We start from the raw sequence: 27035 nt of genomic DNA, 5'->3' as shown, positions 1-27035 counted from the left end.
ATGATATCTGATGAGGAGGAGAAACTGCTGAAGAGGAGGACGTGGGGGGGAGATGTGTGTTACATCACCGACGACAACGACGATGATGAAGATGAGGGGATACGCAGTGAGTCAACCCTAACCTTATCAGTTTTTGTTTGGTCTTCTCTTTGTTCCTGTTATGTTTAATATTAACAAACGGGAAGCGCTGAGTGAGAGTAACGGCTCGATCACATGCTATATGAAGCACATGAACATAACCCATGAGCAAGGCACCTAACCGCTAACTGCTCCCAGGCATGTCTATAGGCCTGTGTGTGTTTCAGTCCTTTATGTGTGTAAAAACAAAATCGTGGGTGCCGTTTTCTCCGGGCTAAAGAGGAGAGAAAAAGAAGAGAAGCTTGTTGTCGCCATACATACTATGGATGAACCAACGCTTTCTGTCACTGGAGACTGGAGAAGGGTCCAGGGCAGAGAGAGCTGTGGGTGACTCACCTCCATGAGTCAAGGTTGGATCACCCTGTAACAGATTGAGCATTATATTTGGTCCTAGGCAGCAGAGACCTGTGACGAACTCGTCTCTCTCACATTCGCTCTCAGTTTCTCACTGTGCATGTTGGCCTCATGAGGGCACTGTTGGGTGCCAAAACCTGTAATGCTGTTATGTAGGCTCTGAAAGTGTGTGTGTCAGAGAGAGAGAGAAACTGAGACTGGTGATGATGATGACGAGCCATTAATCATGCACCAAGCAGGTTCTGTCTTTCTGACCCGCCGCTCTGGTCAGAGGTGAAGCCTTAAACCTACAGAAGTGGCCTGGTGGCTGTGAGGTTGAGGTTCCCTCACAGTTCGGAAAGTCCCAGTGGACTTTTTGTTTTGTTTTTTAATCAAAAGTGTATTTATCATGTTGTGATGTTTCTCAGCTTTGTGGTTGGTTGGATGGTTCCATGATCAGAGAAGTAAACCATTGTGCTCTGGCAAAAAAATAACGGCAGCTATTTGTTTAAATTTTGGGCAGGCAAAGTTTAAATCCTAAGAGTACCAAAAGGGATATTGCAAATATCCCTTTCATGCTTTCAGAATCAAAATCTGATCAAAATTAAAATATACGTTCATTTGCAGTTTCTAATATTCAAATTGAATTGTAACTGGATGTCACTGTAAGCCCATCCCTCTCCTGAGGGAGACAAATGTCCTGAATCAGTACATTGATCCAGATCTACCTCAAAATATAATCACTTCCTCTCCATTCCACTTTTAGACCGCTTTGTGTTTTAATAGCTTGTCATTTCATTTTAGCTTTGTACATGCAGGTTGGTTGATATTCTACTTTGAACCACTGCTTGCCATTAGGTAGTCAAGTTTTGTATTTTTGAGCCACTGGATCTGATTTTAAAGAAAATTTGTTTTTGCTAAATTAATTTGCAGTTCAGCCCAGCTCACTATTCGTTCAGATCTGGAAGATGCTGCACTCGTCATGACAAGAGCTGAATGGAAGGAGCATTTACATCTTTAACCTCCTTCATCTGCACATCTATTTCTCCTTTTGTTGCGTCATCCTTCCCTACCACGTCTTCCATTTATCCCATGGTTGCCATAACAACCAGGACATCGGCCCCCTCCGAGTTGTGACACGTTTCTCCTTTAGGTTTTGCAGCCACCTTTTGTTGCTCTCTCTTCCATTTTCTTTTCTTCCTTCATGCCTTTCTTCCTCCTCTTCTGATCCTTTTATCCCTGTCCAATCTTTGCAGTCTTTCCTTCCCAGCATTTTTTTATTTGTCCTCTAACTATATTTGACTCATTGTCATTTCATGTACATATGTACGTCTATATTATTATTTTAATTCCCTTTTTTAATGGCAATTCCTCCTCAAAACTCTGAATTGTTCGGTAGTATATGGTGGTAGAAGAAAAAAGGTGGCAGAGAAGAAAATGCCAAATGGCAATAAATGGACTGGAGCTTTTTCAAAGAGGCTATCTTGAAGATGTTTATCTGCCCTTTAGCAGTGTCCATAGGTATAAGCTGTATGTCTCTGGAGAAGCGATTGATCTCAGTTGGCAAGAGTGACCTGAGATGCATGTATTTGGACAAAACTATCAATGTTTATATTCATGTGATTGCAGAAACTGATTATTTTCAAAGGTTCAATTTGTTTTGTTTTTTATTTTATTTTCAAAGGTCTCCTAAAGATAAAATTCTGAAAGGTGGAATACCTCGCTTGGACCTCCAGCGTGTACTGGGGCGGTTTTCATCTGAGTGTGAAGCGGCCGAGATGAGAATCAGCACCTCTAAATCCGAGGCCATGGTTCTCAGGCGGAGAAGGGTGGAGAGTAACCTCCAGGTCGGGGAGGAGATCCTGCCCCAAGTGGAGGATTTCATGTACCTTGGGGTCTTGTTCAGGAGTGAGGGTGGGCTGGAGCGGGAGACCGACAGGCGGATCGGCGCAGCGTCTGCACAGACCCGTCATGGTGAAGAGGGAGCTGAGCCGAAAGGCAAAGCTCTGTGGCCACGAGCTTTGGGTAGTGACGGAAAGAACAAGGTCTCGTGTACAAGCGGCCGAAATGAGTTTCCTCCGTAGGGTGGCTGGGCTCTCCCTTAGAGACAGGGACGAGGAGCCCAATCACCAGGGAGGAGCTCAGAGCAGAGCCTCTGCTCCTCCACGTCGAGAGGAGTCAGCTGAGGTGGCCGAGGCATCTATTTTGGATGCCCCCTGGACACCTCCCTGGGGAGGTGTTCCGTACATGTCCCACGGGGAGGAGGCCTCGGGGAAGACTCAGGACACCCTGGAGAGACTGTCTGCGTTTACATGGACAAAATTTCATTAATCCGATCAGAGTTTGGATTAAAATTATGATCGGATGCACTGTGTTCATGGACCCTAAAAATATTGATCCGATTAGGACTTGCGTGTTCATGCATAACACTTTCGATTATTTTGAATTATTTTGACAATTTTACTAAATATACCGGAAATAGTAGAAGAAGAAACCGCAGCGACTTCCGTTGTAAACAAAACATCGCTCCACGCTCCACGTTATTTCACCCATTTTTTCCATTTGCGATGTTTGTCTCAGATAGTGACCAATTCTGTCTTTCGCTCGCTCTGCTTCAACTAGCTTCCGTGAAGCGCATGTAGCTGACGTCACAGACATGCGCAGGAAGGACGGCTTGTACCGAAACATCGGAATAAGTGTTTTGATGCACCTTGATCGGATCATCAATCGACATAAGCCACCCCTCTCGATCAGCACAAAATCTTGATCGGGTCAGACTAATCCGATCTGAGTGTGTACATTACGCATTTTTATTACGATCAGGTTTTTAATCCGATTAAGCGTGTCCGTGTAAACGCAGCCTATGTCTCTCGGCTGGTCTGGGAACGCCTCAGGATCTACCTGGAAGAGCTGGAGGAGGTGACTGTGGAGAGGGAAGTCTGGAAGTCCCTGCTGGATGGATGGAATGGCTTGCCTGCCTGTGAGTTTAGGACTATCATGGTGATCTCTGTGATCACACCTACATACATGTGAGGAACAACACATTCTGTTGCTATTAATAGGTGGTTTTAGGAAACTTGCATTTTGAAAGTTGTATCTTGAGCATGTGAGCCAAATCTATGTTCACACCATAAACATTACGCATGACAATCTTGTAACAAGATCTCCTTTTTTTCCCAAAGGGACCTGCATGTTTTAGGTCCTTTATTAATTGAAGAACAAAACTTGATTTGCGTCCAAAGTATTAAAAATGACGTGAAAACATAGTTAGACAGTAACAGAATATTGTACGAGGTGACCAACCAAAAAATGGTTTACAGTGATTATAAAAGCTACCGGTATGTCTAATCTCAGGGTTGCATCCACCGACGGTATGTAAATGATAGCCAGAAAGAAAATACACTCAGGTGCTGGCAGGAAAGTCAAACCGTAGTCGGTGTGCAATGAATCTTTGGACCGAGTGAGCAGCGCAATGATGTGCTGCATGTGCCGGCGTGTGTGTGTTTGAGCGAGCGCACTTAGGCACATGCTTGCATGCAAGTGGAATCAAGGCCATTTATCACAAAAATGACACTGAGAAGTGGACTCCGGGAGATGGAACCAGAATCCCAAAATACAATCATCTTCCTGAGCAACAAAGCGCTGCTGGGATGTCTGTTCTGGGTCCTGTGTGTGTGTGTGTGTGTGTGTGTGTGGCTCAGATGGGGCTGTCATGAGGTTTAGTCACGTCTTTCATAAGGTGTGTGCACACACTCCAGAGAGCAGCACAGTAATAGACTGTTAATTAGCCTGTTGCTCCCCTGCCTGCGTGTAGGTGTTGTAATCAGAGTGTTCAACCTGAAGAAAAACAAGTACACACATTTCCTCCCACAAAATTGTACACACTTCTGGTGCTTTAAACGGCAACAAGATGCAAAAAGACCCGACCCGACCCGAGACGAGACTGGAGACCAGGAAACGGATTTTGGGGAGAGAGACCTGATTCTGTGCTGCAGGAGAGTGAAGTGTAGGAAGCGATTACAGAAGCACCAGCTGGTTGTGTGAATGGGAGTAGGCGTGTCTCGACATCAAGCAGATAATAGGCTAGAATCACAAGCAGCAACAACACCTGCCGGCTGTTGCTGCTACCGCTATGACCTCATCAGATTCACTTCTGTTACTCCTTGTTGTTCTGTCAGTGACTTGTTTCTGATTCAGCGGTGACGACAGCGACCTTCGGTGAATATCATTTTATGCTGTCACACATTTACGGTTCATCCAAGCTTGGTCACTGTTGGAATGGATTGAATTTGACACGGTCATGTCGGGCGGGGGTCCTCTATCCGACCACTGCATTTCATCCAGATTGGATTTGGATTGCCGTTATTGAGATTGTTTTGATAAATGGGGGGGTCCACTTGCCTTTCGGCCTGCTGTACATTTATTAGTAGAGATGGGAATAAGCCCCTGTGAGGGGTCACCACAATTCATATTTAAGAACTTTCATTGTGCTCCATGTCTTGTGAGGTGTTAAATATAATAAGATACAATATCTTTTTGCCTTTTAATATTCTACACGTGTCAAAATAGATGCCCACGCGTGCCTTAGATTGCCGACCCCTGCCCTAGAACCTCACAATTTTATCACCGTACTCAGATGTTCCAAAAGTTTAACTTTAATTTGAGTACCGTTTTATTTTCAATCTTTGATTATCTAAATATTCCAGTAAAACAACCACAAATCAGGAAGACCAAGAGCAGCAGTAAAACTGAATCTATTACCGGTCGCTTCGCTGTCATCTTCCCTTTCTTTCCCGCTTCTTTTAGTCTCTTTTCCTTTAAACTTTCTCAACTGCATGTCTTTTGGTGGTTGTACTCGTTACCCCGTTACCTAAAGCCAGCTTCTTTGGAGGGGGCGTGGCTTTCTGACATCACAATCTGTGTCACTCAGCTGGGGGAGGGGAGAACAAGTGAGGAGGAGGAGGAAGACAGGAAATGCAACAGAAACTGAGGGGGGGTTTCTACGGGCAACAGGCCGGAGCAGCTTTTAAGTGACTCATTGTTTTGTAATTGTCCCAATGGCCTTCCTTTCTCACTGGAGCGTCGGGGAACCTGCAAGACAAAACGGGAGCAAGATGTTAAGAGTCTCACACAAATTCCCACACGCTCCGTTTAGAGCTGTACCTCTGTAAGTGTGGGGCAGCATGAAGGAGGCGCTCACACCAGCTGAAGAACGTTTCGGTACGTGGAAGTTTAAGGGGATGGATCTCTCACCAGAATAGGAGACAAAAAAAAACCATGGGTGAGTTGCCTAACATGTTTTGTTGGCTGACTGGTTCAGTGTTTGACCGGCTGCTTTGCAGCTTTTTACCTATTATCTTATCAGCGTAAGAATGCATGTAAAATGCACACTGACCTTTATGTGATGCAGTGTCTGAGGCTGGGTCACTCAGGCAAAGCAGAGCTCAGAGGTTTCATAACACATGTGACGAAATACATCACCCAAGTCCAATTCTCGAAAAATGTGTCTGCTCATTGATACGCATTGAATCATTTTCTGATTGAAAATTTAAATGCCTGTTTCTAGGAGCCTCAATTTTTCTTTTTTTCTTTTTATTGTATATTAAAGTAATACATTTTGCAGCTGTCATCTTTAAACCGGGTTCGTGCAGGCACAGATTTCCTCTCCCTGTTTGAACGTGAAAGGATTTCCCACATTGCTTTCATTCCAACTGGATCAAATGGCTTTAAAGACTGGCGAGGTTTTTTGGGGCTTCGTGGAGTTTGACACGGAATTCAGAAGCTATGTTACTCCCCTCTGTCCTTCATTTAGCTTCAGACACTCGCTGTACTTCTATGTCATCTGGGGGTTGCCGCTGGCGTGTGGAAACCGCTTTAAATGGTTCCCACAGAGTAAAGTGGAACTACCAAGGGGCTCTGGGGTTTTTTTGCTCTATTTGAGGGACAAACATTCAGGTGTTTGGAGCCACACGTCTTTCACAATCATATTTTTCCCCCTGACAAAGAAAAGCTGAGTGACGCAGCGTGAATGCGTGGGTGGACACTTTCGTAATGCTGCCCTGTGAGTTTCATGGAGTTTTTTTTATTTTTTTATGGAAACAAAGACCGGTCGTCCGTGTGAGTCCCCCTTGGGTGGGGCACCAGCTTCAGTATGAAGGGTTATGTAAGTGTTTGAGCAACCAGCCCTCCTGCATGCATCTGCCTCACATCGCTTCTTACTAGAGAGGGAGTATCCAGAATCAGTCTGGCAGGCAGGCAGGCAGGCAGGCAGCAAGGCTGAGGTTGTTACGGTTTAAAAAAGTAAATAAATAAACTTCTGGCCTTTTTTGAAAATCATTTTTCCTTTCAGGGAGGCAGCAGTTTCAGAGTTGGGCAGGTAGTCAGAGCACAATACTTGAAAGGAAAGAAACGAGCACAGCAGAGACCAGCTGCTCTTCTCTTGGTGCGAGAGCAATGCTGCTCCTGGATGAAGCGGGGTCGTTTACAGGTAGGTGAAAGGCATCATTGTCCTTGTGACGGCGTTGACAAGAGGAGGGCTGCTTAGCCTTGATCACGGAGGGGGGGGGGGGCAGAGATGTGGGGCATTGGAAGTAGCGGTTACCGGTACTTTCTGCAAAAAGGTTTGAGATGAATCACTCAGCCCTGCGAGGAACTGGCGGCTTGTCCTGGGTGTACCTCGCCTCTAGCCCGTTGACTGCTGGGATAGGCTCCAGCACGACCCTCGACCTGCTAAGGGGGGGGGGAGGTCGCGCATTAGTTAATCTTATTCCATGATGAACATTAAGAGGAATTAATGAGACATGGAGACATGAAGGGAGTGAAAGGAGGACATGGTGAGCAGAGAACCGTCTGGAAGTGGTGGCTGCCGATGCTGCCGAAGTTACTTAACATAGTTGTGTAACGCTGCATCCATACCGACTTAAACATGCACGGCCAGTCTTTCCACACTCTATCTCTTCATCTTCTCTCTCCTTTCAGTCGCATCTATTCCTGCTCCCCCCTCTGTTCTCTTTTTGTCTCTTTTTCCTGCCACCATCCATGTTTTAGCCGGTCTCTCCCATGCGCGTTTGTCTGCCTGGCTCTCCCCTTGTTATCTTGGTCCCACCCTCCTATTGGCTGTTTCTACGGTTACCTAAACCAATGCTGGGGTGTGATTGGTGGGTCTGTGTAAGATTTGGCCATGCTGGAACTGTGAGCATGTGGAGCGAGGAAAACATATGGTTTATCAGACCAGTGGGTTGCAGACGGAGACGGGGGGCGGGGCCTCGCCGCAGCCTGTCTGGAGCCCTTTAAGTAAAATGCTTTATTTTCTTAGAGTACTTAAGATTATTAGGATTTTATTTGTGTATCTTCTTGCTGTGACGTTTTTGATTTTCTTAATTTTTAAAGAAATAATTGAATGTACATGTTCTATTAAACGGCTGTTAAACGCACAGGGTCACAAATTGTATTAGATACTCAGATGGATTAAGGTCATTCAATTGTATTTTTTTTTTTGTCTGTAAATAATGCATATTGTTCCTTAAATACATATTTGGTTCCCTGGGTATGTTTAGAACAAACGTTTAAAACAAATGTTCAGTATCAGTACGTCACCATGGTGATCTATAGAGCTAATCCAGAACTTGGAGATAAGACGAGAGATGACGTCCAGTAGTCCCAGTTTGACCATAGGAAGGCAGATCAAGTTTGAAGCTTAAGCAAAGCAAATGAAGTCTTTAGATGTGGCATAAGTTGTTATTAGAACCCAGGTATTTGGCTTCTCATTAAAAGAGACTTTAGATGTGGCAAGTTGAGCAGTGATGAAGCTTAGAGGAACACTGAGGTCCAGTGTGGGGTTTATGAATTCCTTCTAGTGCATGTCAACGAGAGAAAAGGTTCTTATCGTGAAAAGAATAATGTGTGCCAGCGTCCCAGCGGGAACAAAACGCAGCCGCGGCGCAGCAGGGCAGACGCTTGGTGCTGAGGCCCGTCTCCGCTGCGATGTCAGTTCTCGGGAGTCGAGATTGGGAACAGCCTGTCCGGTTCAGACCGACTCCAGCTCTCAGCCGGAGCACGTGTCAGGCTGGTTTTATAACGCCACAGCACGGGCAGGGTGTCTGCTTCGCCAGGCCGACCACACGGCTTCGCTGTCCTCTTCTTCGTCCCTCATCGTCATCCTCCTCTGCAGCAGCAGTGGCACACTGGCCTACAAACAGTGGTGTCGCCTCACAGCTGTCTCCATCACAGATTCATTGCCTCTCCATCGCCCTTCTCTGACCGTGTTCAGTCCTCGTGACATTGATCCGTCTCCCACTCACACACACACACACACACTCACACACACACACAGGCAGTGGGAAGGTGACTCACCTTTTAATGAAGGTTCCTTTAATAACCCATTCAGGCCGGTCTGTTATATAGGCGTTGTGTGTTTGATATCAGCCTGCAGGGCTGCATCAGCTTTTGTTTTCCTCCACGCAAGCCAAGTAATTCATTTAAGTCTTTCATATTGTTTAGCACTGAGCAGCTTTTATTTTCAATATCTTTTGCTGAACATGTAATTTTTGGCAGTTTATCACCCTGATCAGACTCCAGACCCGATTGATGAAAGGTGACGCAAGTGGCCGGCGCTCAATTAATCCTTCTGTCTTGCTGTCGATTGATTTGTTGATCTGTTGATCTGCCGTTTTGTGTTTCGTCCTGCTTATCTGGTTGCTGTCCTGACGTTCTGTCTCACTGTGTTACTGACATTTTACTTGTTGCTTGTTACTGGAACGGTGTCTGGCAGGAAATGACAGAACGGCAGGAACACTGGACGCGTGTCTCTCTGCATGCATTATGAATCTCTGTGACTACATGCTCTTCAAATGTGGCCGTGTTTGTCTGGGTCCGCCAGCTCCAGCTGAAGGTACACCTGTGTGTGTGTGTGTGTGTGTGTGTACAGGACGTTGTGTTCTTGTGATCATGGTGGTTGTGTAACAGCCAGAGGCAGTGGTTACATAAGCATCCGTCTTGTCTGAACAGCCTCGGTGGCCTGACGGTCTCTGTTGGACGGATTCTGTGTCTCAGCAAACCAGACTTTTTTTTTTTTTTTTTTTTTTACATTTGTTTGCTGTTTTTCCATCACGTCTCAGTTTGCAAAGACACTTGATGCTTAAAATAAATTAAGAGAAGTTTTTAGCACGTAGATGCAGATCAGAGCCAACTCGAGCCTTTACAGGGCCGAAGGAAAGCTTCATTTTAGCACCGCTGCCAACACCGTTCATATTATTGATCGATCATTCACAGACTGTAAATCTTTCATGCCCGTCACAAGGTGTGACGTATCCCTGTTTCTTATTCAGTGGAGCCTCAGTTGTCGAGCACGATTTGTTCAGTAATATTGTTGGGAAAACGATTTTTTCAATTTCCGGAACTATTTCCCATTAGAAATAATGGAAACTCACTCTAACCCAAGTGGGTGCTTCTCGCGAAACCAGACTAACAAGGTGGCATGAAGCATTTTGATTATAAAACTTAATGCTATCAAGATAATAAGGATACCATTATAGACATCTCTTAATGTACTATTTGCTCATGATTTAAATTTACCATAATAAATATAAATTTTGTTGTTTTTTCTTTACATTTAAGGGTAAATTTCTCATTACCCCAACGTGTCCATAACTGGATTTGGGTTCTATGAGATGGAAATATTAGTAATTAAGAAAGATAAAAAAGAATAAACTTTAGTGCATGTTCTACTATGAACAGTTACAGTGCAGAGACATGTGGTATTTGAAGAATATTAGTAAAGTTAGTGAAAATAACAAGGAATAAAAATGTGTCCAAGACTCATTTTCTCATTCTCCGCAACAATTTTCAATCATTGTTTAAGTCCTCAAGAAACTTACATTTGCAAGGAATTGTGTTGGAGGGGACAGTATTTGTGTGTGTCACCACCATTTATTTATTTATAAATGTGGGTGTAGCTTTGACCACGTTCTCTCTCTCTCTCTCTCTCTCTGATGATGATGACTTTGCTTTAATCTCTCTGTCCCCTCCTGTTTACGTCCTCATGTGGGCTCTTCCTGCTTTCTGTGTTGGACTTTGTGCATTTCAGGAATCGTTATATGACTGTTCTTTAAAACTAGCGTGGGTGGAGGGTGAAACCAGACGATGGGGTAAATGAGCTTTGAGACACGGAAACCTTACAGCTCACCCCAAAGCACTGAGACCGGCGGGCGTCACTATCAAGTCGGCTCAGCGCAGTCAGCTCCAGCCTCGTTTGTGGTCGACACTTTTGTTTGTGTGCCTGCGAAGGCTTGGCGTGTGAGGTGGTGCGGTTGTGTGTAAATGTGTGTGTGTGTGTGTGTGTGTGTGTGTCAGTGTTTTGGTCCAGTCGTGTTTCATAAGACGTCCATATTTATGATCCAGGTCTTACATAAGCCTCAGATCTGGTTCAGTGTGTCTTCGCCAGGCCAACTGTGAGAGGGAGGAGGAGGAGGAGGAGGAGGAGAAACAGAACTATGGAATTGAAGAGGAGTTTAGAAAATGACTGGTTTGATTGATTAGTTTATTTGATTGATAAAGGTGGAGTTTAAGGTGGTAAACGGTACGCTCGTGTTTGTTTATAATTGAAGAAAGCACGTTAATCTTCTTTTTAGTCATCTACTAAATTGAATTTGAATAGATCTCAGGCTTTAGCTGGCAGCAGACTTGCTGCTTGCCATTTACACACCTATATTTACCTGAATAATGACGGCTGAATAAAAAGGAAGCCGCATAGCGCAGAACGTCCAGCTGCATTAAAGCATTGCCTGCCTTTCGTGGAAGGTTGTTGTTTGTGAATCATATCCTGGGTGTAAAGTTCCAGGGAAGATGCAGCATGCTCCAATGTTTCTCCCTCCGCCAAGCAGCTCATTCCCCTCATAATTGGATTTACACAATCCACATGGTTATCTGGATCGTCATCAAAAGGTTATAAGCTATGAAAAGTAAAAGTGAATTGGAGTTTATGTTTATTCTTAACTGATTTTGGAATCTGTAAATGGAGTTTTCAAAGTGAAAATTGACTATTTTTTCCTGACTTCATTCTGGAATCAGATCCATTTAGCGTGATGGTTCATATCGGACCCCTTTATGACTGATTTTTGGTGAGTGAATTGAAGGCATATTTTGCAAGATTTTTTTTTTGAAAGCCTCCATTATAAGTAAATGAGAAAATCCAGACAGGTATACGGATTGCTCTCAAAATTTAATGGGATCTAAGTTAGACCACGACCCATTTTCACATTTTATTTCATAAAGTTCCATCCATCAGTTTTCCATAATCCTGTTAACAAACAGACAAGCAAACGCCACCAAATACATAACCACCTTGGCGGCACTAATGACCTTTACATCCTCCTCTTCCTCACAGACGAGTCCCACAGTGCCCCCTTCAGTTCCCAGGATGAAGCTCAGGGAGGTGACTCGGATGCATGGCAATGCACACCTCCCCCATCTACCTCACCTTTGGGGGAGATGCCGACACAGCTTCCTCCCCCCCTGCCAGCGCACAGGCATCGCTCCAGGCCAACCAGCCAAAGCCCCTCCCCTCCTTCCACCCTGACGGGAACCAAGAAACGGGGTTCCAAACCTGCACACATGAGGCGCAACATCAGGTAGTCAATCCTCACTTCAGCATTAAGACTTCAAAATGACTCCTGCTGTGGGGGGGGGGGGTTCTGCGGGAATTTTATTATTAGCGCCCGAGATAAACCTACAGCCTATTTTATTAAAGAAGCCTGTATTTAAGATGGTGAAATGACATCAAATCACAAGTTACCGCCGAAGTAATGAATCATCTGCAACTCTTTGATCATGAAAAAGAAAGCTGCAGGTCGAGACTTTGTTTGCCATCAAACAATGCGCCTATTTGCCGAGAGGTTGATGAATGTTTTGGCAAAGTAAGTTAAGTAATTTAACATTTACTCTTCATTTAGACTATTAATGAAATTTAGAAACAAATGGGAAACTATTTTTTTATGCAGCTCCTTGAGCTGGTAAGTCTGAAGGGAGCCGAATTCCTTTAAATCTTTCTGCCGTCGAGCAGAAATAAAAACCTAGAGGGCTGAATCAGACAACAGATGCCCCGAATCAGACAACAGATGCCCCAGACTGCACTGATGCTCCCAAGCTATATTAAATGAGCAGCGGTTTAATGTAACGCAGATCTTCAGCAGACTTGGCCAAATCAACATTACAATGCAAATGTGCAGCCGTGTATAAGGCTTGGGGGAAACAAATTGATTACATGGATGATCAGTCCAATCTCAGAACCCAGAGTCTCACAGAACTCATGGCTGATGTCTGAGCAAACACGCTTTGACACAAACGGCAAACATTAAAGGTCCCATATTATGAAAAACTCACTTTTCCCTTGTTTCTACGCTACTAATTTGGTGGGTTTGGGTCATTATCAGTCCCAAAATGGCTAAATAAGCCGTCCAGTCAATCCTTGGTAGTTTGTGTAGTTCTGCAATGAAGTACAGAAACGCTTCTGGAAGAAATCTAACTTAATGTGACGGCACAGTACGGAAACGTGCACAAGATGTGGGTGTACATGCACGCACATTCATTGCATTTCATTTTTGTTTTCAGAGGCTTTTCTGACGGAGCCGTTTGCTATTTTGGCCAAAGAATGTCACGGATATTTCTTACAAGTGTCTGAGAACTGCGTTAACTTGTGGAAAAAGGAAAAAATATGGGACCTTTAACGTTTTTGTAGATTTGTTGTTTCTTACAAGCTAATATTCACTCAAACAATAACTCCTTGTGTCATGTAATGTTGTTTTTGACTTTGCCTGCGTAGGAAGTTGCTGAGGGAGCATCAGTTGGAGGCAGTTACCAAAGCAGCCCAGAAGGATGAGTTGGAGAGGAGGCAACGCCTTGAGCAGCAAACAAAACAGGATTTCCCTCGACCACTGCTGCCTGAATGCATAACTGGTAACCAAAAGATGCCTCGATTAGTTTCAGCTGTCCATCAGAAACTCCTTCAGACGCTTGTCTTTGTATTTCTTTCACTGTGGCCGAATAGCCAGGCCAAGAAGTCTTCATCTAACATGAGAACTAGCCGTTCTCATGTTCCCCCTCTTTCTGCTCTTCCTGTCGCTCTTTCCCTCCAAATATTCTGTCGTATTTGTCATGATTTACCTTGCCTGCCCCTTCCTTCAGGCGATGGGGCTAAGCATGCGTCAGCCTCCGCAGCATCTCGGAAGGAAGTGAAGCCGGTCAGACAGGAAGTCATTTGCCTGGACTTGGACAGCGCGAGCGAAGACGACGGCAAGACCAGCACTGCCACCGCGACAGAGCAGACATGCAAACAAGGTGAGACATCAAGGGATTACCGCAAGCTTTAAAAAAATATTTTACTGGATATATTAAAAACATGTCCGTGCCTTTCTCCGTACTTTCGTTAATAAATGCAAAAAAAAGTTTTTTAAAAAATCAAATCAAATATTGTTGTTCAATTATTTTAACCTTTAAGTTGAATGGGTGGGGGGGGTTGTAAGGAATAATCTACATTTTATTTAAGTACAACCGTTCTAATTGTATTTCTAGCTATTAATAATGACAAAACTGAGCTGCTTGAATTTCAGCTCTCACACACACATCAATGGTCTTAAACCCAGATTTCTCCTTTGACCTTTGATTCTGCAAGTGGGCTAGTAGGTTGGGTCATGGTTATGAAAGCCGATACAGAACTGTGAAGTTAATTCAGTACCTGTCATCCAGTTGTAGCCAAGCCAAGCCTTGCATAAACCAGATGCTCATTCTGGAAATGCCTAAATAGCACACGGTGAGCGTTGACACTTGACAAGGTTTCTTTCAGACTTCTGTTTGGGAAATTAAAGCTCTGTTTTTTCAAACAAAGATTTCTTGTTTGCCATAATTTCTTTCGTCATCATGATAGGAATACATTTGCTTCAGTGAAGAGAATTCTAGCGTTCTGCTTCTCAAAAATTCCAATATAGAAATGTTGTACCAGTAGTTCACAGCTCACAAAACTGTCTGTTTCTAAAAACAATTACTGAAAGTCTCCCTTAACATGGGTTAAAAAGGACCTTGTGTGTGTGTGTGTGTGGTTTTAGTACATCAGCCGCCTGTGCGTCAGAATATTCAAAGTCTCTGTGGGGTACATCGTGTTCTGCGCTCCTAATTCTCTGCTGCACACACACACACACAACTGAAAGAATCGACGGTAGCCACACAGTCAGAATGTAACACACACGTTCTGCACTGAAAGAGAAGACTGGAGAACACCTGCACCACAAGCACAGTTACACAACCAACAAAGAGAGTTATGCGGTTAATAAATTAATGAGGATGTAGATGTAGATTTGGGAGTGGAGGGAGACAAATGTGAAGGGGAGAGGGGAGGGGGGGAGGGGGGGGGGCGGAACAGACAGAGGATTTATTTAAGTGTCTGTAGGGCAGATAAGAGCCGGTCTGTTAAGCTATAAAGCCAGCTAATCCTGGTTATGAGCCAGAACACACACAACAGACACACACCGACGGTGACATTTCTAAATGAGGTTGCATAACCAGTCTCCCCCTCCGCTCTAATCTTACTTGTGTAACCAGCTATTCACTGCAGTTGCATAAGTTCTCTCTCTATCTGACACACGCACGCGCGCACACACACACACACACACACACTGACATACTGACACATACAGACCTCGCCCTCAGAAACTCTCAGCTTGTGTAACTTTCAGCCTATGATGCTTATGTCCATTTTTTCTGGACACATCTGCACACTCGGCCACGTCCATGTTTGATGTCTCATCACACAACCTGTCCTCATGAATCAGCTTTAATTCGCCACATCATTCGAGACAAATGCATTTCAGAGAAGTCGCAATCCAACGCTTTGTTTGCCGCACCTGGAATTAAGTGTATTTTTTTCATAATCTGTCATCGGATGTTCCTGGGACGAGTCCGCGTAACGTCTCATGTTCAGTCGGTCTGACTGAGACAAACGATATGTCGTATTGAGGCAGGACAAGCTTCTCATGGTACTCCAGGGAAAACATTTTCCGGGCAGATGTCCGCCTGAGATCAAAATGTGTTTTCAGAGTTTTGATAGAAGGCCTGCAGATTCATTCTTCTCTCTCCATCCCCGACGCACAGATGTGATCGATCTGAGCTCAGGCGAGGACGACGCCATCGTCCACATCAGCAGCAGGTCCACTGAGGAGGAAGAGGAGAATAAACCGAGCGGCGCACACACCATCGATGCTCTTAACCAGCCCGACACCCAGAACAGGGTCCTGGTCAACCTGAACCATCCAGCGGCAGACGAGGATATCTTCCTGTTGCCTCAGCTAGCACGTGCAGTCAAACCTCATCAGGTATTATCAAGAAGTAATCAGGTGGACTGTTCATCATTTCATCCATTTTTAGATCCAATATGTGAAAATGTAGTTTTATTGCGTGCTTTAACAAACCTTTGACTATCTTCTCTTTTGCCTCTCTTCTTTTTGAACCACGTCATCCTATTTCCTCGTCCTCATGGCTCCATGGGTCTCATTTGTCTCCCATCTTCCATCACCACTTTCTTCTGTGTCTCATCACTTTACCTCCATCTCTTCGCTTTCAGATCGGTGGAATCCGCTTCCTGTATGACAATCTGGTCGAGTCACTGGAACGTTTTGGCAGCAGCTCGGGATTTGGCTGTATCCTCGCCCACAGCATGGGCCTGGGCAAAACGCTCCAGGTCATCTCCTTCATAGACGTCCTGTTCAGACACACCCGGACTCACACTGTGCTCGCTATCGTACCGGTAAGCTTTTTTTCATTTTTATACGCGTATAGGACTGAAACGTAATTACATTTATTTAATTTATTTAATAAATAAATGTCAATGTATTAAAGAATAAAGTTTGGGCACAGGATGATTTCAATCTTGCCTAGAAGACATGAATTTGTGGTGCTAAACGAGTGGTTTTGTATTTTGGTATTTGTTTTAGTTTGTAACCTCTAATTTGTCAGAAATGGAAATGAAACAAAATAAAAATTAATATTTACTTCGATGGGGGTGATCCGAGTTCACAGTATGACATCTTTAGCGGTTCTGCAGCAACAGAATAATCTTAAAAGACAATAAGGGAAGAAGATTGATTTGTTTTTTTTAGTGATTGATTTTGTCTCAGGTCAACACCTTGCAGAACTGGCTGTCAGAGTTCAACATGTGGGTCCCGTCCCCTGATAGCGACCGAGGTCCGGTAATGCCTCGTGCCTTTAAGGTTCACATCCTCAACGATGAACACAAGTAAGTGATGGCGACAAGCACATTCTTCACCATGAGTCTGCGCCAAAGTTTTATATCTCATTCTATCACGAAGGTTATTCTTCAATTTTAGACATTTGCTTCCAAGCTGCAACATTAATGACCCTTTTTTGATTTTATCCAGGAACACGGCATCCAGGGTTAAGGTGGTGGAGGACTGGGCACGGGATGGAGGTGTGCTGCTCATGGGCTATGAGATGTATCGGCTCTTATCGCTGAAGAAGAGCTTTGTGTCTGGGAGAAAGAAGAAGAGCAAGAAGACGAAGGGACCTTTTGTCATCGACCTAGTTGAAGAGGACAGGCAGCAGGAACTGCTCAAAGGTGGGACTGATGAAGAGGACTCAATAAAAAAGCACACGTATGATATTTTGTAAGGCAGGATTTCACAGGTGTGTTTTTTTCCTGTTCTCCTCCAGGTATCGAGAAGGCCTTGGCCAAGCCTGGTCCGGACGTGGTGATCTGTGATGAAGGCCATCGTATCAAGAACTGCCATGCCAGCACTTCACTGGCTCTGAAGAATATCCAAACCAGACGCCGCGTGGTCCTGACTGGCTATCCACTCCAGAACAACCTGATCGAGTACTGGTGCATGGTTGACTTTGTCCGACCTGATTTCCTTGGTGAGGTGCAACATTTGCTTCTTATTTCGGAGCGTTTTTTTCCCCCCACAATCACCAGCATCTTTAAGATCAGGATGCTTTCCCTGTCCTTCTTCTAACTGCGGTTTTTTCCGTCCTGCTCCTCTTTCAGGGACGCGGCAGGAGTTCGGTAACATGTTTGAGCGTCCCATTCTGAATGGACAGTGTGTGGACAGCACGCCTCACGATGTCCGGCTGATGAGGTACAGGAGCCACGTCCTGCACAGCCTCCTGGAAGGCTTTGTACAGAGGTGAGACGACCGCCTTCGTGAGCCTGCCAAAGGTTCTGATGGTCACGCTTAACACTGATAGTAATTCTCCCCCATTCCACCCCCCCAGACGAGGTCATGATGTCCTGAAGGACCAGCTGGCCTCAAAGCAGGAGCATGTCATCCTTGTTCGTCTGTCGCCCCTGCAGAGGGCTCTTTACTCTGAGTTCATGACCCGCTTCAGAGAGGCAGGGAGCAGCGGCTGGCTCAGCCTCAACCCACTGAAGGCTGTCTGCGTCTGCTGCAAGGTGAGCAGCGGGATGAGTGGGCGGAATGCTACCTGGACTTCTGCTTCAGGTTTATGGAAGCAGTTTCAAACTCAGGCCTTATTCAAAGTTCATATAAATATTCAGGGTTTTATAGTAGGTAATCTCAGAGATCCAGATATTATTACCTCCATCAAGGAGGTTGTTTTCGCTGGTGTTTGTCTTCCTGACTATTAGCAAGATAACATACAAAGTTACAGATGGGTCTGGATTAAATGTTAGGAATGTTACCAGGAACAGATGCTTCAATTTTGGTTATGATCCAGCAGAAAACCTGGATTCTGGATCACTTTGAAATTTCCCGTAACATTGCAGTCAATTGAGCCTCAAATGTGTTCCTTAATTTCTCGGTTGATGTTTCTGGAATTTCGTGTAGGGTGGGGGCCGAATTTCATCCGGATTAGATCCGTATTGCAGATATTGTCGTGATTCTTTGATAAATTGTGGGGGGGGTGTACACTTGATGCGTTTAAGGCTACTGTGCGTTTATTATCGGAGACAAATTTCTAACATGCGTCGTCTCATAGCTGAGTCAATTCAGCATCGGAGCAGGTCGACGGATTTGTTGCCTCCGCCAAGGAGGCATCAAGGTATCTGTCTGTTAGCAGGATTACAGAAAATCTGATGGATGGATCTTGATGAAAAGAAATCTGAAGATGGGTCTTGATCTAACTTGGGTCCAATTACATTTTGAGAGCGATCTGGATACCCATCTGGATCCAAAAAAAATCTGGATTTCCCCATTTACTTAAAATGGAGGCTTTTTTAAAAGAAATCACACCTTGTAAAATACACGTTAGGTTAGGTTGGGTATTTATTTATTTCATTCAATTCACTCACCAGAAATCAGTCATAAAGGGATATGCGCTATCGTGCAAAATGTCTTCTGGATCTGATCCAGAATGAGGTCAGAAAAAAATATTACACTTTAACATTGAAAACTCCATTTATGGATTCAAAAATCGGTTAAAAGCACACCTCAACTCTGATTCACTTTTACTTTTCATGGTTGGTGTGTAAAGATAACAAGAACAATCTAGAACCTTTTGGTGATGATCCAGATCACCATGTGGACGGTGTAAATCCAATTAGGAGGGGAATGGGCTGCTTGGCGGAGGTTTGCGTGCTTTTCTAGTCTGTTGTGTTTCTATCATAAATAAATTCCTGCTTTTCATCGCACGTTGTAATTCCCGTGACTGACGAAGTGTTTCACTCTGCTGTCTTTCTGTTATCCTTCAGATATGGAACCATCCTGATGTGCTGTACGAGGCCTTACAGAAGGAAAACTTGGCGAATGACCAGGACATGGAAATTGATGACATCAGTGCCACAGGTCCCGCCCAATGTCCTACCGTACCCAATCAGAAGTCCAAACCCCTGAGAAATCCTCACCTCGTTTGTGGACTGAGTCTCCACCACATGCAGGAGAAAGCCAATCAGGTCACCAGTTACGAATGGGTAGGTAAAAAAAATGGGAAGGATGAGATGTAATAATTAATAGTTCTGTTTTTGATGAGATGAGTTATGTGAGTCCTTAAAGAACATGACCCATCTTTAAAAAACGAAAAGTTAGGCCATGAGCGGAATCTTTGTTTAGTGTTTCAGTGAAAGATCTTAGAATATGTTGGGACCTCCATTCATACCCAGGATTACATGGTGTCTGCCCTTCAGATGAGATACATTTACTATACAATTTAATACTCTAAGTTAAATCCCACGGTGCACGATGTTAAATTAAGCATACATAAATCAATAGCTACTTAATATTATAAGTCTTACAAAAGACTATGTTTTCCACGGGGCTTCTTCCTTCTGATAACCAGGCAAAAGACATCATGAGTGACTACAAGCCCGGCATCCTTGAGAACTCTGCAAAAATGGTGCTGCTTTTCCACCTGATAGAGGAGAGCGTTAGGAAGGGAGACAAACTCCTCGTCTTCAGGTAAAAAAAAAAAAACAAGACACAAAACCTGCTGAAGGCTCGTTTATACGCAATTTATGTCCAAAAAGAATGAAATGCATCTGTTTCGTACTGTGTAGCACAGTTCCATTGTAACAGTAACTGCGATGCAGCCTGGACTATGATAACATTTGTAACGCAGGTTGAGAGGATGTGGTCTGTGAGACCATTAAACACATTTCCACACGTGAAGAGACTTTTAATTGCTATTTAACTTTTTGTTGTGCATATAGGCATTCCCCGTGGTAAGAAAACATTGCACAAATATGGACAAAAGGAATGCAGATTAGGAATGAAAGGCTCATATCTTGAAGTGTGAAAAGATCAAATTTAGCCTTTCCTCTTTTTTTGTTTTTTTCTCATCTGGTTAACTTTGAATTATTTGACTGGTATATCTTTTGCCAACAACCCAGAAATGTATCCTTTATCTGCCTCCTGCAGTCAGAGTTTGTCCACACTGACGGTGATTGAGGACTTTCTGAATAAGAGACCAGTTCCTCCATCACCGAACACATCCAGAACAGACAGATCCAACCAGAAATGGGTCCGCAACCTCAACTACTATCGTAAGTCGACATTAACTGAAGTACAGTCTTTGTTTCAGGAGAGGAGATTGCAATTAAACGTGTAGAAAGGTTTCTTTAAGGCCTCTGGTTAAACGTCTGAGCAAAGGGACGGGTGACAAACACACTAACGCTGTCATCAGCAGCTTATCAATCTGTGTTTACCTGGGAGTATTTCTGATTTGCATTGGTTTGGTCAGGGTGATGGAACTCCATTGACTTGCAGTGAGTGCTGCCACCTACTGGTGTTACTTGATAGTAGCCAAAGAGGAGTTGACACATTTTTGTCTGTATTTCAGTCCCTTTTTTAAAAAAAGTAGATTGACTACAGTTATCTCATTTCATACAGTTTGAATATTTTATCTTAATCATATTCACAAAGTTAAATTGGTTTACCATGATTATCGTTTATGTAGACACATCAGTGAACAAGGTGTAGAATCAATGGCACAAATCGAATGAGAATTCTGGTTAAAGAATACTCGCTAAAATGCTATAAATTGAATGTCCCAAAGGGAATGTAAGGCCTGTTTAAACTCTGGTCTCTGTGATGTCATGAAGGACTTGATGGGAGCACAACGACCTCTGAGAGGGAGAAGCTGATAAACCAGTTCAATGACCCGTCCAACACGTCAACATGGGTGTTCCTGCTGTCAACCAGGTAACGCTCAACAAGATAACAGCGATGGTGAATGAAAAGGTCTGTGAAATATTAAAGTCGGAGCTTCAGCATTAACCTGATCGGTAACCTCTGTGTGCCCCAGGGCTGGCTGTTTGGGGATAAACCTCATTGGGGCCAATCGGGTGGTGGTTTTCGACGCCTCCTGGAACCCCTGCCATGATGCTCAGGCCGTGTGCCGGATCTACCGCTATGGTCAGAGGAAGCCGTGTCATATCTACCGGCTGGTGTGCGACTTCACGCTGGAGAAGAAGATCTACGACCGGCAGATCTCAAAGCAGAGCATGTCAAGTGAGTCGGGCAAATGCACCGAGTCCTTTGATGAGGGTGGAGTTAAGGTGCAGATGTTTGAGTGCATTAAATATTCTATATCCATGAATAGCTGCTCCGTTCTCCACGCGTTCCTGTTCTTGAACCCTTCCCCTTTGCACTCTTCTCCAACCAGATCGAGTGGTGGATGAATTGAACCCTGTGCTGTCCTTCACGAGGAGGGAAGTGGAGTCTCTTCTTCACTTTGTGGAAGAGGAGCCGGACTCTTCCAGGGTCGAGCTGCGGCCCCAGGACGGCATGGAGAGCGTGCTCTGCAAGGCCCTGCACTTCTACCCTCATCTGATTACAAAGGTGGCTAAACCGAATGAAAGCTCGGTTGATTCACACATTTAAAAAATGAACTCAGAAGTTATTTGGATTAGTAATATTCTCTTTCAGATTGACCCCCCCTGCTTTTTTAAAAGAGATGAATTGCAGCTCACTCACGTCTTCTTTGTTTCACTCTTTCTCCCTTGCAGCAACCATTCCCCCATGAGTCTCTGCTGATGGACCACAGGGAGCTGAAGCTGAGCAGCACTGAGAAGAAAGCAGCGAAGAAGGCTTACGAAGAGGAGAAGAGGGCCTCTGTGCCGTACTCCCGGCCTTCCTATGCTCACTACTACCCCGCCAGCGACCAGAGCCTCACCGACATCCCTGCCTTCAGTCAGAGGAACTGGTCAGTGAATCGCAGCACAAACGCCTGCCGACAGAAACGTCAGAAAGCCAATGGGAAGAAGAAAAAAACAAAACTGCTCATGTTCATTTTGCCTTTCAACAGACTCTTGAGTAAATGGGCACAAATGACGAAATATTTGGAGATTAAACTTTCACTTTCTGGATTTGTTTTTTTACATTGGTTTCAACGATGCAACAACTGAAATGCATAAAACTGTCTGCTCAGGCGTCCACCTCCCCGCACTGAAGACGGATCTTCCGTTACAACCGTCCGGCCAGTTCAGTCAACCCCCGTTCCGATGATGCCCCGACAGACGTCTACAGGGTCTGCCGCGAGCAAAGACTGCGCCATATCCAGCCTGGGGGGGTTCCCCGTCAACTGCCTGCAAAAAGCCGGCGTGTTCATTCAGAAGATCGTCACCACTGCGGGTCAGCGAACTGTACACGTCTGTTTTCCTCTTGAATCATCTTCTCATTATATGAATCAGGGATGTTTTATGAACCCCCCCCCCCCCCAGACATTGTGATTCCAGGCACCAACAGCTCAACCGATGTCCAGGCCAGGATCGCTGCAGGAGAGAGCATCCACGTCATCCGGGGTGTCAAAGGTACAGATGCTGCTTTTAGTCTTGTGCTTTGTGTTCTGTCGAACTTAAAGATATTGATCTGAATATCTGCGAGTTTTGACCTCTTCCCCACACACACACACAGCAGTGTCCTGTGAGCTGTGATCATTTCTGTCTCTTTTAGGGACCTACATCAGGATGTCCGATGGTCGAATCTTCGCCATCAGAGCAGCAAACAAGGCAAAAACAGAGGAGAGCACTGAAGTGGCAGTCAAAGGTGATCCTATTTACTATTAGCATACTGGAGCTCTGAGATAAAAAAAAAAAAGAACTCAGATTCTGAGACATGAAGAAAACTGATTTCAAGATTTTACTGAAGCAAATCTATTTGATCTAAATGCTTTAATTTCTTCCTCGAGCTAAACTCTTTATTTCCACGTCTCAGACTCTCATGGCCCACGAGAGGAAGTGTCGACCAATGGAAGAAGCTGTTGCCAGTCACCCAGCAGGAAGCAGCAGGCGCCCTCTAAGACTGCGCCACGTCCTCTCTCGCCTGACAGCCCAGAGATCATCAGCGAGTTGCAGCGTTACGCAAGTGGTCCCGTATCGATCGCCGCCGGAAGCTCAGCGGGCGAACCGGGTGATGCAGAGGAGAGCGACGCGAGCGTCCTGCCTTCCAGCAAATCGCTTCAGACAAACCGCAGCAGTGGGAGGAGCTTATCCAGCGGGAGTGTAAGCCACCATGATGCCTCTGTGACTAATGTAATCCATCCCAACATGGACGCCACCACGGCCCAAGGCCTGAGAACTGGGTCAAAACGCAAACCCTCCGCCCCGTCCCAGGAAGAAGAGCGGCCCAGGAAGCGGCACGCTGCAGGCGAACACTCCTCAGCCCCGATGGCTTCACAAGCGTTCCCCTTCACCGGAGGCTACGGCCTCCCTCTGGGCCTCAACGCCGCTGTTATGGGTGGGTCACTCGGGCACCCCCTCTTCATGGGAGCTGCCTCGCCTTACTCCCATTCCCCCCAAACCCAGCTGGGGGACCCCGGTTACATGCGTCCGGATCTGTTTGGATTTGGCGGCGCGAGCAGCGTCCCCACCTCTTCCTCCTCGACCGCAACCACTGCCACGGCCGTGCCGTCGTCCACGTTGTCGTCTTCGGCTTCGGCTTCAGTCGAGGCTTCCAGTTCGGTCCCAGGAGCGTTGCCGCCGTTCCTGCTGAGTCCCAGCGTGGCTGGAATGCTCCCGCCAGGCTACCCTCTCTCTTACACTCGGTCTCTGGCCAGCCTTTACACAGGATCCATGCTGCCGGCTGGGCTGCCAGGTCCGGCTGCGACTCCCGGTCCAGGAGGAGCCAGCTTCCTCTCGCAGTGCACACCCACCCCTGGCACCAGCTCATCCTCGTCCTCTCCTTCCTCCTCCTCCCCCTTGGAGCGCTCTGAGGGACATCGGCGCCCGCTGCTGGTGAATGGCGGGAATATAGATAGCACTAGCAGCTCTGATGACGACAGCGATGTTATTGAGGTGAGGGGAGAGTGACGCAGGAATAACGGGCTTGAGCGAGTTTGATTCCATTTAACAGTCATCGAAATAGCAAGGATGCAGGCGCCAGAGGCCCCGAGGCCGAAAGGGAAAAGGGAGCCGATGAAGAGTTGACAGCTGTTTCATCTTTGTCTCCACTGCCTTGAAGAAATTGCCTGAGAGGAGACAACTCCTACTCGACACAAAGTCTTAACGCTAAGTGTCAAGAAGGTAACGGAGGAAGAGAAATGTTCCAGACCTAAGAAGAAAATGAAAATGATTGGACTTTGGGCTTCCACATTTCCATTAGTGGTGTTGAAATACTGATCACTGGACTTGGACTTGCAGAGTCCACAAACGGCCACTGGTTGTACGGTTGACTTTAGAGATAACCATGCTTCAGCGATGCTAAATGTCAAAGCTCCTTCGTTTCCTTTCACCGAATTAAAAAGGTGGCCGTAAAGGTGAAGTTGCTCTTGAAGGTCATGTTTGTTAAATATCAGCGAACTAAAATGGTATCGTCACTTGCAGAGCGTTGCTACTGAAAATAAAGGGTTAAAAAAAAAATCTGAATTTAAAGCGAGCATTTTAATTCAGATTATGAATTCACTCCCGATCAGGAGGTATTGTACGTTTTTTGTTGAGGGGAAAAATGTAGTCATGAGTTTTTGAGGAAGAAGTCAAAGACAATTACTGAAACCTTAAGCTATTGAAGAATGTATAATTAATCAAATGCCTTTAAACCAGGGCTTGTTTTGAAAAGACTTCTTGGATTTAGGCACCAGATGTGGGAAAGTCTGTGTATTTTCTATGTAACCTTTTACATTATAAAGAAAGTTATTGCCTAAAAAAAAACGCAGCCAGGTGAAAAAGAGAGGTGTCCTCCTTGTAGCGGAGAAACATCCCATAGAAAATGCCTTTCGTCCTCCATTTTTCTGAATGTTAACCGTGAGAGCAGAGCCGTAAAGAGAGACGGCCGCTGCTGCTCTCTGGAACTCACCCACAGTCTTACTGTAGCCTAGCAAAAAATCATGCAGAGCATTCACTCGAGCCTAGTTATGCATATATATATATAGATTTATACTGTATGTGTACATCCCCAGAGGAATTAAGCTTGCAACCCTGAGTTTTGATTGCACTTGCATCATTGCCGCGTCCGTGTCTGTCTCGTGTTAAAAGGCATTACAAAAGGAATCGTTTAAAATAAATCAACACGTTTTGCTTTCCTCGGTTCGGGGACTTGTCCCGACATCGACGACAGAGATTCCACCTTTACTTTGCTCCGTTTCTCTCTCATCTTTTAACATCGTGACACCTTTTTTTTTTTTTGTCTTCAGGAGAGATTGTGTAGCCTTGCCAAAAAAAAAAGCGACTGAGTCTAAAGAGACCAAAAAATAATTTAGTCATTTAGTCAACAGTGCTGAGCCGCATCGTGCTCTCAAAGCCACAGTAGAAGCACAGATGCTTCCCTCTGTACGGCCTCGCAGGTGAATCTCTACACTGTAAAAGAGACACAAGTCTGTATTTGTCTGTAGAGCGGACCGTCGTTCTGCTGTTCCAAATGAGCCCTGTGTTCTCTTTTTACAATGTTTGCATTTACCAAAATAATTTATTCATGATGGTTTATATTTCTTCATTTTTATTTATTTACAAATGTTTTGTTTTTTTTTCCTTTTGTTGTGCTTCTTTGTCGTGTTTGTGTGAGATAAATATTGTCATTGCCACAGATTTTCTGAGCGATGATCTCGCAGTCCGACCCAACGCATGTGAACTTCCCAGGGCGTATTCCTATCCAGGATGACGTCTTTGGGAAGGATCCGATATATCGCATCCCTCTCATAATAACTCTGATCAGCTCTTTGTTATGAGAAACCCAAAAAACGATATCAGGGATTAAAAGATATTGTATTCAAGTCTCTATATGAGCTCCTGCCTGTTCGTGGCAGGGAAACAAATCAGCTGTCTGATATGAGCCGTGTGTGCACGTGTGTGTGTGTGTGTGTGTGTGTGTAAATGAAGCTGATTGCCGATTAAAGGCTCAAACTGAGACAGTCCTACTCAACATTAGCTAAAAAGGAAAACGAATAGGAAATCGCATAGTCCTCTTTCCTGTCCTTGATTGGTCATTTCCGTATCAGAAATGTTCCTCTGTAGCTTCAGTCTGGTGGCGAGTCTCCTCAATGTTGAACTGTCTGCTTGTAGGCTCAGCGTTTGCTGCGCTGGCTGACTGCTCTTCTTAATCTTTCAAAGCTTCGTACTCGAAGTTACAGATTTATTTATCGGAGCGATTCGGCCGGACGAGCCGAGCCAACTCTGTGAATTCCGTTTTAGGAGGCGATTAAAACTGCCGCCGAAGCCTGTTGTGTAGTTTATCGGTGGAAAACGTGTACGACCTTGGTTTGCATTAAGATCCCTTTGCGTTTTGTTTTTTGAAGTTTGTAAATAAAAAGAAATGTTCTGAATAATATATTTCCTTTTCTTTGTCAGTAATCAGTAGAATCTCCTTCTCATGCACACACGCGCGCACACATACACACACACAGGAAACCAAGCACATCTGAACTTGAACAACTATACCTCCAAGTTTGACAGTCACATGAACAGAATTTCATTTCCTCTTCATCACAAATCAAGATATTTATCACCAATCTGTGACGTATAAAGTTTGTCTTGTTGCATGCCTATCGATAGTAACCTAATTTAAGACCTAAGAAAGCCACAGAAACATGACCGTGCTGTGTTTAGGATTTAACAATGTTTCTGCAGCATTAAAAGCACGAGGTGGGTGTTTTGTGCTCATTTGGACAAACAAAAAATTACC

The 27035-nt window shown here is 44.9% G+C and overlaps 1 protein-coding gene across 1 annotated transcript; it reads left to right on the top strand.

The window, feature by feature from the left end:
• Positions 1 to 26679, top strand: LOC137913880 (helicase ARIP4-like). Its single transcript, XM_068757501.1, has 25 exons — positions 1 to 106; positions 2167 to 2523; positions 3332 to 3471; positions 5348 to 5444; positions 11849 to 12098; positions 13289 to 13422; positions 13651 to 13803; positions 15610 to 15830; positions 16079 to 16261; positions 16632 to 16750; positions 16893 to 17089; positions 17185 to 17388; positions 17519 to 17657; positions 17746 to 17923; positions 19181 to 19399; positions 19765 to 19883; positions 20343 to 20467; positions 21026 to 21125; positions 21229 to 21434; positions 21589 to 21764; positions 21932 to 22128; positions 22354 to 22556; positions 22646 to 22735; positions 22878 to 22970; positions 23139 to 26679. The coding sequence occupies exons 1-25, from the start codon at positions 1 to 3 to the stop codon at positions 24230 to 24232; spliced, it is 5100 nt and encodes a 1699-aa protein (XP_068613602.1). The 3' UTR covers positions 24233 to 26679.
• The last annotated feature ends 356 nt before the right edge of the window (positions 26680 to 27035 follow it).

The sequence above is a fragment of the Brachionichthys hirsutus genome, unplaced genomic scaffold, assembly GCF_040956055.1.
Source record: "Brachionichthys hirsutus isolate HB-005 unplaced genomic scaffold, CSIRO-AGI_Bhir_v1 contig_304, whole genome shotgun sequence".
Lineage (NCBI taxonomy): Eukaryota > Metazoa > Chordata > Actinopteri > Lophiiformes > Brachionichthyidae > Brachionichthys > Brachionichthys hirsutus.
This window is presented reverse-complemented; position numbering and strand designations above follow the sequence as displayed.